This window comes from Nothobranchius furzeri, chromosome 4, assembly GCF_043380555.1.
Source record: "Nothobranchius furzeri strain GRZ-AD chromosome 4, NfurGRZ-RIMD1, whole genome shotgun sequence".
Lineage (NCBI taxonomy): Eukaryota > Metazoa > Chordata > Actinopteri > Cyprinodontiformes > Nothobranchiidae > Nothobranchius > Nothobranchius furzeri.
The window spans coordinates 32,946,056-32,958,034 of NC_091744.1; the positions used below are offsets into that span (position 1 = coordinate 32,946,056).

The 11,979-nt window shown below is 42.6% G+C and overlaps 1 protein-coding gene and 1 long non-coding RNA gene across 4 annotated transcripts; one reads left to right on the forward strand and one right to left on the reverse strand.

Annotated features, from left to right (window-relative positions):
- Positions 1 to 1,463: 1,463 nt before the first annotated feature.
- LOC139069742 (uncharacterized) lies at positions 1,464 to 2,719 on the forward strand. Its single transcript, XR_011520433.1, has 3 exons — positions 1,464 to 1,688; positions 2,384 to 2,445; positions 2,534 to 2,719. It is a non-coding gene; the product is annotated as an uncharacterized lncRNA (long non-coding RNA).
- A 262-nt stretch (positions 2,720 to 2,981) lies between these two features.
- On the reverse strand, positions 2,982 to 4,526 carry LOC139069741 (spectrin alpha chain, non-erythrocytic 1-like). 3 transcript variants are annotated; one of them, XM_070550639.1, is made up of 6 exons: positions 4,370 to 4,526; positions 3,858 to 3,950; positions 3,643 to 3,747; positions 3,538 to 3,570; positions 3,430 to 3,465; positions 2,982 to 3,223 (listed from the first exon to the last, which is right to left on the reverse strand). In XM_070550639.1, exons 2-6 carry the CDS (start codon positions 3,921 to 3,923, stop codon positions 3,146 to 3,148), a joined length of 318 nt encoding a protein of 105 aa, XP_070406740.1. In that variant the 5' UTR covers positions 3,924 to 3,950; positions 4,370 to 4,526; the 3' UTR covers positions 2,982 to 3,145. The 3 variants fall into 3 exon arrangements, with proteins under 3 accessions (XP_070406740.1, XP_070406738.1, XP_070406739.1); XM_070550637.1 differs by having other exon boundaries at positions 3,430 to 3,570; XM_070550638.1 differs by lacking the exon at positions 2,982 to 3,223 and having other exon boundaries at positions 3,325 to 3,570.
- Positions 4,527 to 11,979: the final 7,453 nt, after the last annotated feature.

The following is an 11,979-nucleotide window of genomic DNA, read 5'->3' on the forward strand; positions in this document are numbered from 1 at the left end:
AAAGGTCACCGGATCTGGTGTCAATTTAAAGAAGTAGTCCAGTTACACATTTGTGGGCTTATAACTTGGCTTCTGAATGTCCTAGAGAGATCAGGTTTGTTTTAGTGTACTCCAATCAACAGCCCCTACAACCACAAAAATGAATGGAGTCATTAGCACTTATGGTTTGTAAATGGCACCCAGAATTATCTTGCACGAAGCACTATTTCACATCATTCTGGGTCCATTTGTGTGAAAACAAGGTCCAATCAGGCTGAAATGTTACAGGAAGGTAGAATCTATTGAGTTGTAAGTGATCTGAACGTTTCATGATGATCGCACATTCCTATAGGGGGTCAAACCATGTCCCAAAGGTCACCGGGCCTGGTGTCACTTTAAAGAAGTAGTCCAGTTACACTTTTGTGGGCTTATAACGTTTCTTCTGAATGTCCTAGAGAGGTCAGGTTTGATTTAGAGTACTCCAATCAACAGCCCCAATTACCCCAAAAAGGAATGGAGTCATTAGCACTTATGGTTTTTAAACGGCACCCAGAATTATGTTGCACAAAGCACAATTTCACATCATTCTGGGTCCATTTATGTGAAAACAAGGTCCAATCAGGCTGAAACGTCACAGAAAAGTAGAATCTATTGAGTTGTAAGTGATCTGAACGTTTCATGATGATAGCACTTTCCTAAGGGGGTCAAAACATGTCCCAAAGGTCACCGGGCCTGGTGTCACTTTAAAGAAGTAGTCCAGTTACACCTTTGTGGGCTTATAACTTGGCTTTTGAATATCCTAGAGAGGTCAAGTTTGTTTTAGAGTACTCCAATTAACAGCCCCAATTACCCCAAAAAGGAATGGAGTCATTAGCACTTATGGTTTGTAAACGGCACCCAGAATTATGTTGCACAACGCACAATTTCACATCATTCTGGGTCCATTTATGTGAAAACAAGGTCCAATCAGGCTGAAACGTCACAGAAAAGTAGAATCTATTGAGTTGTAAGTGATCTGAAGGTTTCATGATGATAGCACTTTCCTACGGGGGTCAAACCATGTCCCAAAGGTCACCGGATCTGGTGTAAATTTAAAGAAGTAGTCCAGTTACACATTTGTGGGCTTATAACTTGGCTTATGAATGTCCTAGAGAGATCAGGTTTGTTTTAGTGTACTCCAATCAACAGCCCCTACAACCACAAAAAGGAATGGAGTCATTAGCACTTTTGGTTTGTAAATGGCACCCAGAATTATGTTGCACGAAGCACAATTTCACATCATTCTGGGTCCATTTGTGTGAAAACCATAGACTGTACATATACTGGACAATTCGATTCCATAGGCTTCAATTTCACGTTATCTGTCCATAATGGGAGGTGTCCACCACCGCCATTTTGACCGTGTCACAGGTTCCGTCCAGCCCAGACAATTCCATAAAAGGGAAGAGAGGAGGCGCTGAGGGTGTGGCTGTAAGGCTGGGCTCAGTGACGACACCCAGGCGAACTAGCTACGAGCTAACCTGAAGCTAACCCTGGCTAACCCAAAGCTAAAGCGGAGGTGGGAGCCGAGCTAACGGATGTAGCCACCTAGCTTCAACCCAACCGGAGCTAACTGGAACACCCATCGACCTGAACCTTACACGGAGTTTAGGTGGAGGTTTTCTGCGCCTGTTCGTGAGAAGTACCTGTATTAAAAAAGTTTTAAATCGGTAAGTTTATAATTTATTTCCGTAATGAAAACATTTTGCTTTGAGCAAGTTTTCAGTAGTTTTTTTTGCGCTATCACTCCTGAGTCGCACCAGCCATTAAATGTATCATGAAGAGAAAATATATTTAAGTCGTATTTTGGGGGGACATTTTATTATCTTTCTTACAAAATCTGAGACCAAGCGTTTCACATTGCAACACAAGCACCGGTAACCATAACAGAATTTACAGCCAGCAGAGGAGAGGATGGCGGTGTTTCAAACCCTCCCGGCCGGCGTGTAGAGCTCATTCCTGGGCTGGAGCCGGCCCTCAGCACCCCGCCACAGGCTCTAACAGATGCTGGCGGTGTTTCATATATTTCCAAAACGTAATACTTGTTTGTATCTTGTACAGCCAACTAGCCTTTATTCTGGACTCAGTACAATTTACCAAAAGTAAAGAGACATTATACAGATGAAGTAAGCACAAGATAACTTACTGGAAGACACAGAGTTATCATCAGAACCAGAACAAGAGAGCCTGATAACAGTCATGTGAAAATAACAGTTAAAAAGTATGTATGTATAATAGAAATAAAAATATATTAGAATTAGTGTAACTCACTGTGATCCAAACAAATCAGCCATAGCTGATGAGTAAATATGACATGAGGTCTGGGAGTTTTTAAGTTCATTCTTTTATTACATTTTTTTCTTAGATCTATTAAAAGGTCACCATGGCAGCCTGTGTGTCTCCAACGTCAGCTACACAACGCAGCGTGTAAGTTCCAAGTACTTGTCTTGACCACTTCATGAATGGTTTTGTACTTTAAACAGCTAGGCCAAACCTGTTATTTTTTCCTCCATAGCCATTTGGATCATTGGAGACAGCTGAGTGAGGCGTGGTGCCCAGAGAGCTGCAGAGACAACCTTGGCCTCCCTGACGTCTGTGTCTCTTGGTTTGGTTGGGGCGGACCATCGACATACATACATGTGCCGACACTTTGCGCCCTGTTTTATAAACTGTAGTGTTAAAAATAAATGTTTTTGCTCAATTACTTGAATTTCTTTGGTTAAGACAAAAGTGAGGAATAATCATTTACAAGTTATTTGTACAACAGGCCCATTTTAAATCCCAACAGTTTCTTAGCAGACAATAGAAATGTGTTCTTTACTAACTTTACTTGGTTTGAAAATCTTACTAAAATAAACTTGAGTGCCGTATTGCAAAACCCGATCATACTTGTTATGTAAACATTAGCTTTGTAGATATTTTTTACAGATATATATTTGTGTGCAACAAAAACCAAACTTAAATAATTTGTCATTCTTTATTGAAAAACAACAAAATACAGGTATACAGAAGTGTGGGAAAATGATAATGTGAAAGTATTGCACTATAAATGAAGTGAGATGAGGGTGAGATGAAGGTGGACACCAGCGGGCTGGACGCCGGACGAAGAAACCTGGAGACGGATCGCTCAGACAGGAAGGGAAGAGCTTCCTCTTACCTTGATGGAATTAAAGTTAGCCGTCGTCTGAACGCCCAACCGTACGGTCTGAGGTCAAAGGTCACAGGAAACACACACCAGTCAGCAGTCATACAGATGCATAAAGATAACTAGCCATGGCAACCAGCTGACATGTCCCCACTTTCACCAAAACCTGGTGCCTGCCGGGTCACCTGAATTCCTGTGTGATGTCAGCACGGTCGGCCGTGACTGCTGCCATCAGAGGTGACCTCTGATCAGCTGAATGAACTCACCTTCCAGGGTGACGCCGTGTTAGAGTCGGCTTCATCCTGTAAACAAACAAATGAGTGGTAACATAAACACCACGTCTGGTTCTGGTGGAGGCGGAGGACAACACGCACCTTTCCAGGAGCAGAACCCAGATGTTCTTGTTGCTACAAACAGAGACGAGCAGAGTTAAACCAGGAAGTGAGAGGGACCAGCTGCTGCAGACAGGTGACGCTCACCTGAGCCTGAACCATAGGAGCCTCCTCAGCCATCAGACCTTCTGACTCCAGTTCAGATGCCACCTTGTTGATGTCCCTCAGGCGGGACTCATTGGCCTTCAGGTCCTGCAGGACAAAAGCACCTGCTGATCACCTTGTTGCTGTCGGGTTAACAGGTCTGGTGTTAGAACGTGGTGGATAAGAATGTTCTGACGGGCCGAGGATTCTGAACTCACCCTGCAGGACTGGGCCTGCTCCTTCAGGGCCTGGATGCTGCTGCCGTAAGCCGACAGGTCCGACATCAGGGCCTCGTGCTTCTTCAGGAGAGCCTGTGGAGCAGAACATCAGAACCTTCAGCTCGTCTGACACAAGTGGAGCTTTCTCGCAGCGATGGTCCAATCGGATCCGCCACCGTAAAACAAACCCTGCTCAGTTCACCGCAGACGTAGCTCTGCGGGTGTTTAGTGGAAAAGCGTGAGCCTTCTGCCGGCTGCCACGTGTCATGGCTGCTCTGCAGCGGGAACACACATCACAGCTTGTAAACCGTTTGAAATAAGAGCGACGGGAACACGTTTGTCATCACTTCCTGTGCGAGGCCAGCACTTCTACTCCTAACCCATGAGACGCTTAAACGAGCAACGACGTCTGGTAGACAACCGAAGGAAATGCCAAATACAGAAACACTATGAAGGACTGGAAAGAGAGCAAAGAAAAGCGATTGGAGTTTCTCAGGAAGGGACTTCCATACCTCGGCCAAGTCCTCGTCTTTCCCTTAGTCTGGACTTCCAACGATGGGCTCCTTCTCCCTCATCCAGGACTCGGCCTCATTAGCATCCGCAAAGTACTGTTTGGCCTGCAGAGAGTCCTCCAGGTCCTGCCTCCTCTGGGACGCCTTGGCCTTCAGCATGTCCCAACGTCCATGAAGCTCCCACAGTTTAGTCTTCACTTCCTCACCAGCGAAGTGACCTGGACCCAAAAAAAGTGAGCCAGAACCTGCAGACACCTCAGAAACATGTCAGGACCAGACCTGCTCTACCTTCTTCCACCATGGTCTCTCCTTTCTGGGTGACAGCCTTGATGCGAGGTTCATGACCTGTGATCTCAGCCTGCAGAGCCTGGTGCTTCTTCAGCAGGTTCTGGACACCAATCAGGTCCTTCCCTGAGGACACATGTTAGAGTTCAGCATTATGCAGTAGACAGACCAGTTTAACCCAGGGGTTTCTTTCTTCTACAATCTGCTCTTTAACTGTATTATTTCAGCTGTTAACTTTATTTTCTCTCTAAGTGTTTTTCTCCCCAGAAGAAGCTACAACGATGTTCTGTTGAGCTGTGGTGGCCTCATGGAGGGGGCCATCGGCTAGCACACTGCTGCTAACCACTTAAACATTCTCCCTCTCCTGATAATAACATTTTACTTTCTTTGATGTTGGATGTGCTACTACTAGTTTACCCGTTTAATTATAGATTCACTAGGATAAATACAATAAAGTTTATCTCTTGCCAAATAGAATATTTACTGTGGCGAGCCCGTGAAGAGGTGTAGGAGAATGCGACAAATTTGTCTGTTAAAAAGTCTGTTATGTACAAAAACACAATATCATCACACTATTTTGGACCGATACATGACGGTCAGGTCCAGCTTGGGGAGAAAATATGACACGTCTTTCAGGATGGACTTCATCTTTGGTAGCTGGCGAAGCCGGGAAAAGCAGGATCTAACCACCTGGCAAATGTGGGAGTCCATCCGCATCTCTGGGTCCAAAACCACCCCCCGGTTAGTGATGGTTGGCTTCACTAAGCTGCAAAAACAGGGTTGCAGGACAGGACTAACTGCAGTGGGAGAGGGAGGAACAAATATTCCAGTTATAAATATTAAATATTTGAACAAATAAATATTTGTTAAAAGGAAGAAACTGATGATGACTTTAAGATTAGAGGAATGTTCTAGAACGGGTCTGGAACCAACGATGGCCCTTTGGATCAAATTTGGATTAAAAAAATAGCTCATGATTTTATTTATGGATGGAATAAAAATACAGGTTGTAAGCATCTTCTCAGTATCTTCATGTTGCACGACTTTCCACAGCAGAAGGACACAAAAACTGCCAGAATTATGATTAGAAAGATTTACGTTTTAATCTCAGAATCCCAACTTTTCCCAGAATCTTCACATTATTCTATGAATTCAGAGAAAATATACATTTTTCAGAGGTCTCGCTCCCCTGTTGTGGATATTTCTCAAAATTCAACCATTTTTTCTTTTCAAAAGCTTTAGTAAGAGTTTGGACTCTAAACAAGTTTTACTTTGCAGACTGCTTGTCTAAACCTTCATCAGATCTGCTCATAATAAAACATTTGGGTTATATTTAATGCCCAGGAAGATGCTCTTCCTGGGCATTAAGTTATCAAAAACAGATAAAATTATTTTTTACCATAATTTTAACTGCTATCAGCTGATAAAAATAATAAAAAACAGCCTGATCATTAAAGGGGTGTAAGTGAAACCGCGCGGATCACACAAACCATCATGCTGTCTATATGACTTTGAAAATATATAGTTTAATTACAGTTTGATTTATTTGACATCTGTATAATGTTTATTATTTTGTTTTTTCCCCCTAAATGCCTAACGTTTCAGTTTAACATGAATATTAGTCATTCATCACAATACATAAAGTTACACATTTTAAATTTTAATAGGGGAAGACTGCAGGAGGGAGCGGTAAAATACAGAAATCCCCAGCAAAAACAAGAAACTTTATGAGTCTGATGAAACCCGCTGGAGTTCCTTCAGCAGGCCTGGTGGCAGCTACAACGGCCCAGTGGCTGTGCTTGGTCAATGTTATCGAGCTCAGTCCGGCTCGGCCGTGAACGAGCCGAGGCGACATCCTGCTCTGCTTAAGAAGAGGTGTTATTTTCCGCTTCAGAAGAAGCGTCCGTGTTTTACGCTTTCTCAGAGACATGTCACGTTGCTAAGTTGTTAGCGCCGCGCGCTAACACGTCAATAGTGCAGCATAGCCTGCTGGAGGGTTCAGATGAAAACACCCTACCACTCAGGCTGCTTACACATCGATATTAAGTTGTCGCTGTTGCGCTCACGCCGTAATACAGTATTAGATGCGGTTAAAGTCAGACATGAAAAACTCCACGAGCGGTCAGACCGCGCAGCAGCTAGGCGCAGCAAATAGGCGCCGGATCGTCCAGGCTGCCCGGCCTGACCGCTGGGGATTACCGGATGGAAGAATGGACACAGAAGTCTCCCTCTTAGCGCTCCGTCATATTTCAACCCATTTTTATCTTAAATGCACTGGGTTTTACCCTATTACCCATCTAAATATGCCCTATTAATTATTTTACCGTATTTTACATTTAAATTTCATGGTTAAACAGTACATGCTACATGTTAAACTGATAGTTAGCTAGCTACTTCGGTAAACTCAGCTAGTTTAAAGGTAGCAGTGACATAAAATACGAATATAGATTTTAACTTACCGAAAAAAATGAAGTGGAGACTCCTTGGACGCTCTATTAGTGCAATTAATACCACTGCAAGTCATTTTGTCCAACAATTGCACCAATAATATCCAAAGAAGAATACACAAACACAGAGACTCAAAATGCCGGAGCAGTTTCCAAGCCAGACCGAGGCTGTACTGAGGCCTTTCCACGGAGCTAGCTCTGTGGTCACGTGGGTCTGAGGCGGCGGTCACGTGTGTCGGATGCTCATTAATTATACAGAATTTTAGGCTTTCAATACACTTAAACAGAAGAGTGAGAAAAAAATTCACCCCCCTCAGAGTTGTCATGAGTATAAACTAGATAATTTAGACAAAAAACATGTTTTGGCACCAGGCTGTAAACATGTTTATTTCTGCTGTGAAATCGGCATTTTTAACATGGGAGTCAATGAGGATTTGCTCGCTTCTGGCACCAGCCCCCAGCGGATGAGGGTGGAACTGCAATTTTTCTTACTTCCGGGATGGGACCATTTTCTGAGCGGCATTGTGGGGGCTTGGTGAAAACAAGGTCCAATCAGGCTGAAACATTACAAGAAGGTAGAATCTATTGAGTTGTAAGTGATCTGAACGTTTCATGATGATCGCACATTCCTATAGGGGTCAAACCATGTCCCAAAGGTCACCGGGCCTGGTGTCACTTTAAATAAGTAGTCCAGTTACACTTTTGTGGGCTTATAACGTTTCTTCTGAATGTCCTAGAGAGGTCAGGTTTGATTTAGAGTACTCCAATTAACAGCCCCTACAACCCCAAAAAGGAATGGAGTCATTAGCACTTATGGTTTTTAAACGGCACCCAGAATTATGTTGCACAAAGCACAATTTCACATCATTCTGGGTCCATTTATGTGAAAACAAGGTCCAATCAGGCTGAAACGTCACAGAAAAGTAGAATCTATTGAGTTGTAAGTGATCTGAACGTTTCATGATGATAGCACTTTCTTACGGGGGTCAAACCATGTCCCAAATGTCACCGGATCTGGTGTAAATTTAAAGAAGTAGTCCAGTTACACATTTGTGGGCATATAACTTGGCTTCTGAATGTCCTAGAGAGATCAGGTTTGTTTTAGTGTACTCCAATCAACAGCCCCTACAACCACAAAAAGGAATGGAGTCATTAGCACTTATGGTTTTTAAATGGCACCCAGAATTATGTTGCACGAAGCACAATTTCACATCATTCTGGGTTCATTTGTGTGAAAACAAGATCCAATCAGGCTGAAACGTTACAGGAAGGTAGAATCTATTGAGTAGTAAGTGATCTGAACGTTTCATGATGATAGCACTTTCCTAAGGGGGTCAAACCATGTCCCAAAGGTCACCGGATCTGGTGTCAATTTAAAGAAGTAGTCCAGTTACACATTTGTGGGCTTATAACTTGGCTTCTGAATGTCCAAGAGAGATCAGGTTTGTTTTAATGTACTCCAATCAACAGCCCCTACAACCACAAAAAGGAATGGAGTCATTAGCACTTATGGTTTGTAAATGGCACCCAGAATTATGTTGCACGAAGCACAATTTCACATCATTCTGGGTCCATTTGTGTGAAAACAAGGTCCAATCAATCTGAAACGTTACAGGAAGGTAGAATCTGTTGAGTTGTAAGTGATCTGAACGTTTCATGATGATAGCACTTTCCTAAGGGGGTCAAACCATGTCCCAAAGGTCACCAGATCTGGTGTCAATTTAAAGAAGTAGTCCAGTTACACCTTTGTGGGCTTATAACGTGGCTTCTGAATGTCCTAGAGAGATCAGGTTTGTTTTATTATACTCCAATCAACAGCCCCTACAACCACAAAAAGGAATGGAGTCATTAGCACTTATGGTTTGTAAATGGCACCCAGAATTATGTTGCACGAAGCACAATTTCACATCATTCTGGGTCCATTTGTGTGAAAACAAGGTCCAATCAGGCTGAAACGCTACAAGAAGGTAGAATCTATTGAGTTGTAAGTGATCTGAACGTTTCAAGATTATTGCACATTCCTATAGGGGGTAAAACCATGTCCCAAAGGTCACCGGGCCTGGTGTCACTTTAAAGATGTAGTCCAGTTACACCTTTGTGGGCTTATAACTTGGCTTCTGAATGTCCTAGAGAGGTTAGGTTGTTTTAGTGTACTCCAATCAAAAGCCCTTACAACCACAAAAAGGAATGGAGTCATTAGCACTTATGGTTTGTAAATGGCACCCAGAATTATGTTGCACGAAGCACAATTTCACATCATTCTGGGTTCATTTGTGTGAAAACAAGGTCCAATCAGGCTGAAACGTTACAGGAAGGTAGAATCTATTGAGTTGTAAGTGATCTGAACGTTTCATGATGATAGCACTTTCCTAAGGGGGTCAAACCATGTCCCAAAGGTCACCGGATCTGGTGTCAATTTAAAGAAGTAGTCCAGTTACACATTTGTGGGCTTATAACTTGGCTTCTGAATGTCCTAGAGAGATCAGGTTTGTTTTAGTGTATTCCAATCAACAGCCCCTACAACCACAAAAAGGAATGGAGTCATTAGCACTTATGGTTTGTAAATGGCACCCAGAATTATGTTGCACGAAGCACTATTTCACATCATTCTGGGTCCATTTGTGTGAAAACAAGGTCCAATCAGGCTGAAATGTTACAGGAAGGTAGAATCTATTGAGTTGTAAGTGATCTGAACGTTTCATGATGATAGCACTTTCCTAAGGGGGTCAAACCATGTCCCAAAGGCCACCAGATCTGGTGTCAATTTAAAGAAGTTGTCCAGTTACACATTTGTGGGCTTATAACTTGGCTTCTGAATGTCCTGGAGCGATCAGGTTTGTTTTAGTGTACTCCAATCAACAGCCCCTACAACCACAAAAAGAAATGGAGTCATTAGCACTTATGGTTTTTAAATGGCACCCAGAATTATGTTGCACGAAGCACAATTTCACATCATTCTGGGTTCATTTGTGTGAAAACAAGGTCCAATCAGGCTGAAACGTTACAGGAAGGTAGAATTTATTGAGTTGTAAGTGATCTGAATGTTTCATGATGATAGCACTTTCCTAAGGGGGTCAAACCATGTCCCAAAGGTCACCGGATCTGGTGTCAATTTAAAGAAGTAGTCCAGTTACACATTTGTGGGCTTATAACGTGGCTTCTGAATGTCTTAGAGAGATCAGGTTTGTTTTATTATACTCCAATCAACAGCCCCTATAACCACAAAAAGGAATGGAGTCATTAGCACTTATGGTTTGTAAATAGCACCCAGAATTATGTTGCACGAAGCACAATTTCAGATCATTCTGGGTTCATTTGTGTGAAAACAAGGTCCAATCAGGCTGAAACGTTACAGGAAGGTAGAATCTATTGAGTTGTAAGTGATCTGAACGTTTCATGATGATAGCACTTTCCTAAGGGGGTCAAACCATGTCCCAAAGGCCACCGGATCTGGTGTCAATTTAAAGAAGTTGTCCAGTTACACATTTGTGGGCTTATAACTTGGCTTCTGAATGTCCTGGAGCGATCAGGTTTGTTTTAGTGTACTCCAATCAACAGCCCCTACAACCACAAAAAGGAATGGAGTCATTAGCACTTATGGTTTTTAAATGGCACCCAGAATTATGTTGCACGAAGCACAATTTCACATCATTCTGGGTTCATTTGTGTGAAAACAAGGTCCAATCAGGCTGAAACGTTACAGGAAGGTAGAATCTATTGAGTTGTAAGTGATCTGAACGTTTCATGATGATAGCACTTTCCTAAGGGGGTCAAACCATGTCCCAAAGGTCACCGGATCTGGTGTCAATTTAAAGAAGTAGTCCAGTTACACATTTGTGGGCTTATAACTTGGCTTCTGAATGTCCTAGAGAGATCAGGTTTGTTTTAGTGTATTCCAATCAACAGCCCCTACAACCACAAAAAGGAATGGAGTCATTAGCACTTATGGTTTGTAAATGGCACCCAGAATTATGTTGCACGAAGCACTATTTCACATCATTCTGGGTCCATTTGTGTGAAAACAAGGTCCAATCAGGCTGAAATGTTACAGGAAGGTAGAATCTATTGAGTTGTAAGTGATCTGAACGTTTCATGATGATAGCACTTTCCTAAGGGGGTCAAACCATGTCCCAAAGGCCACCAGATCTGGTGTCAATTTAAAGAAGTTGTCCAGTTACACATTTGTGGGCTTATAACTTGGCTTCTGAATGTCCTGGAGCGATCAGGTTTGTTTTAGTGTACTCCAATCAACAGCCCCTACAACCACAAAAAGAAATGGAGTCATTAGCACTTATGGTTTTTAAATGGCACCCAGAATTATGTTGCACGAAGCACAATTTCACATCATTCTGGGTTCATTTGTGTGAAAACAAGGTCCAATCAGGCTGAAACGTTACAGGAAGGTAGAATTTATTGAGTTGTAAGTGATCTGAATGTTTCATGATGATAGCACTTTCCTAAGGGGGTCAAACCATGTCCCAAAGGTCACCGGATCTGGTGTCAATTTAAAGAAGTAGTCCAGTTACACATTTGTGGGCTTATAACGTGGCTTCTGAATGTCTTAGAGAGATCAGGTTTGTTTTATTATACTCCAATCAACAGCCCCTATAACCACAAAAAGGAATGGAGTCATTAGCACTTATGGTTTGTAAATAGCACCCAGAATTATGTTGCACGAAGCACAATTTCAGATCATTCTGGGTTCATTTGTGTGAAAACAAGGTCCAATCAGGCTGAAACGTTACAGGAAGGTAGAATCTATTGAGTTGTAAGTGATCTGAACGTTTCATGATGATAGCACTTTCCTAAGGGGGTCAAACCATGTCCCAAAGGCCACCGGATCTGGTGTCAATTTAAAGAAGTTGTCCAGTTACACAT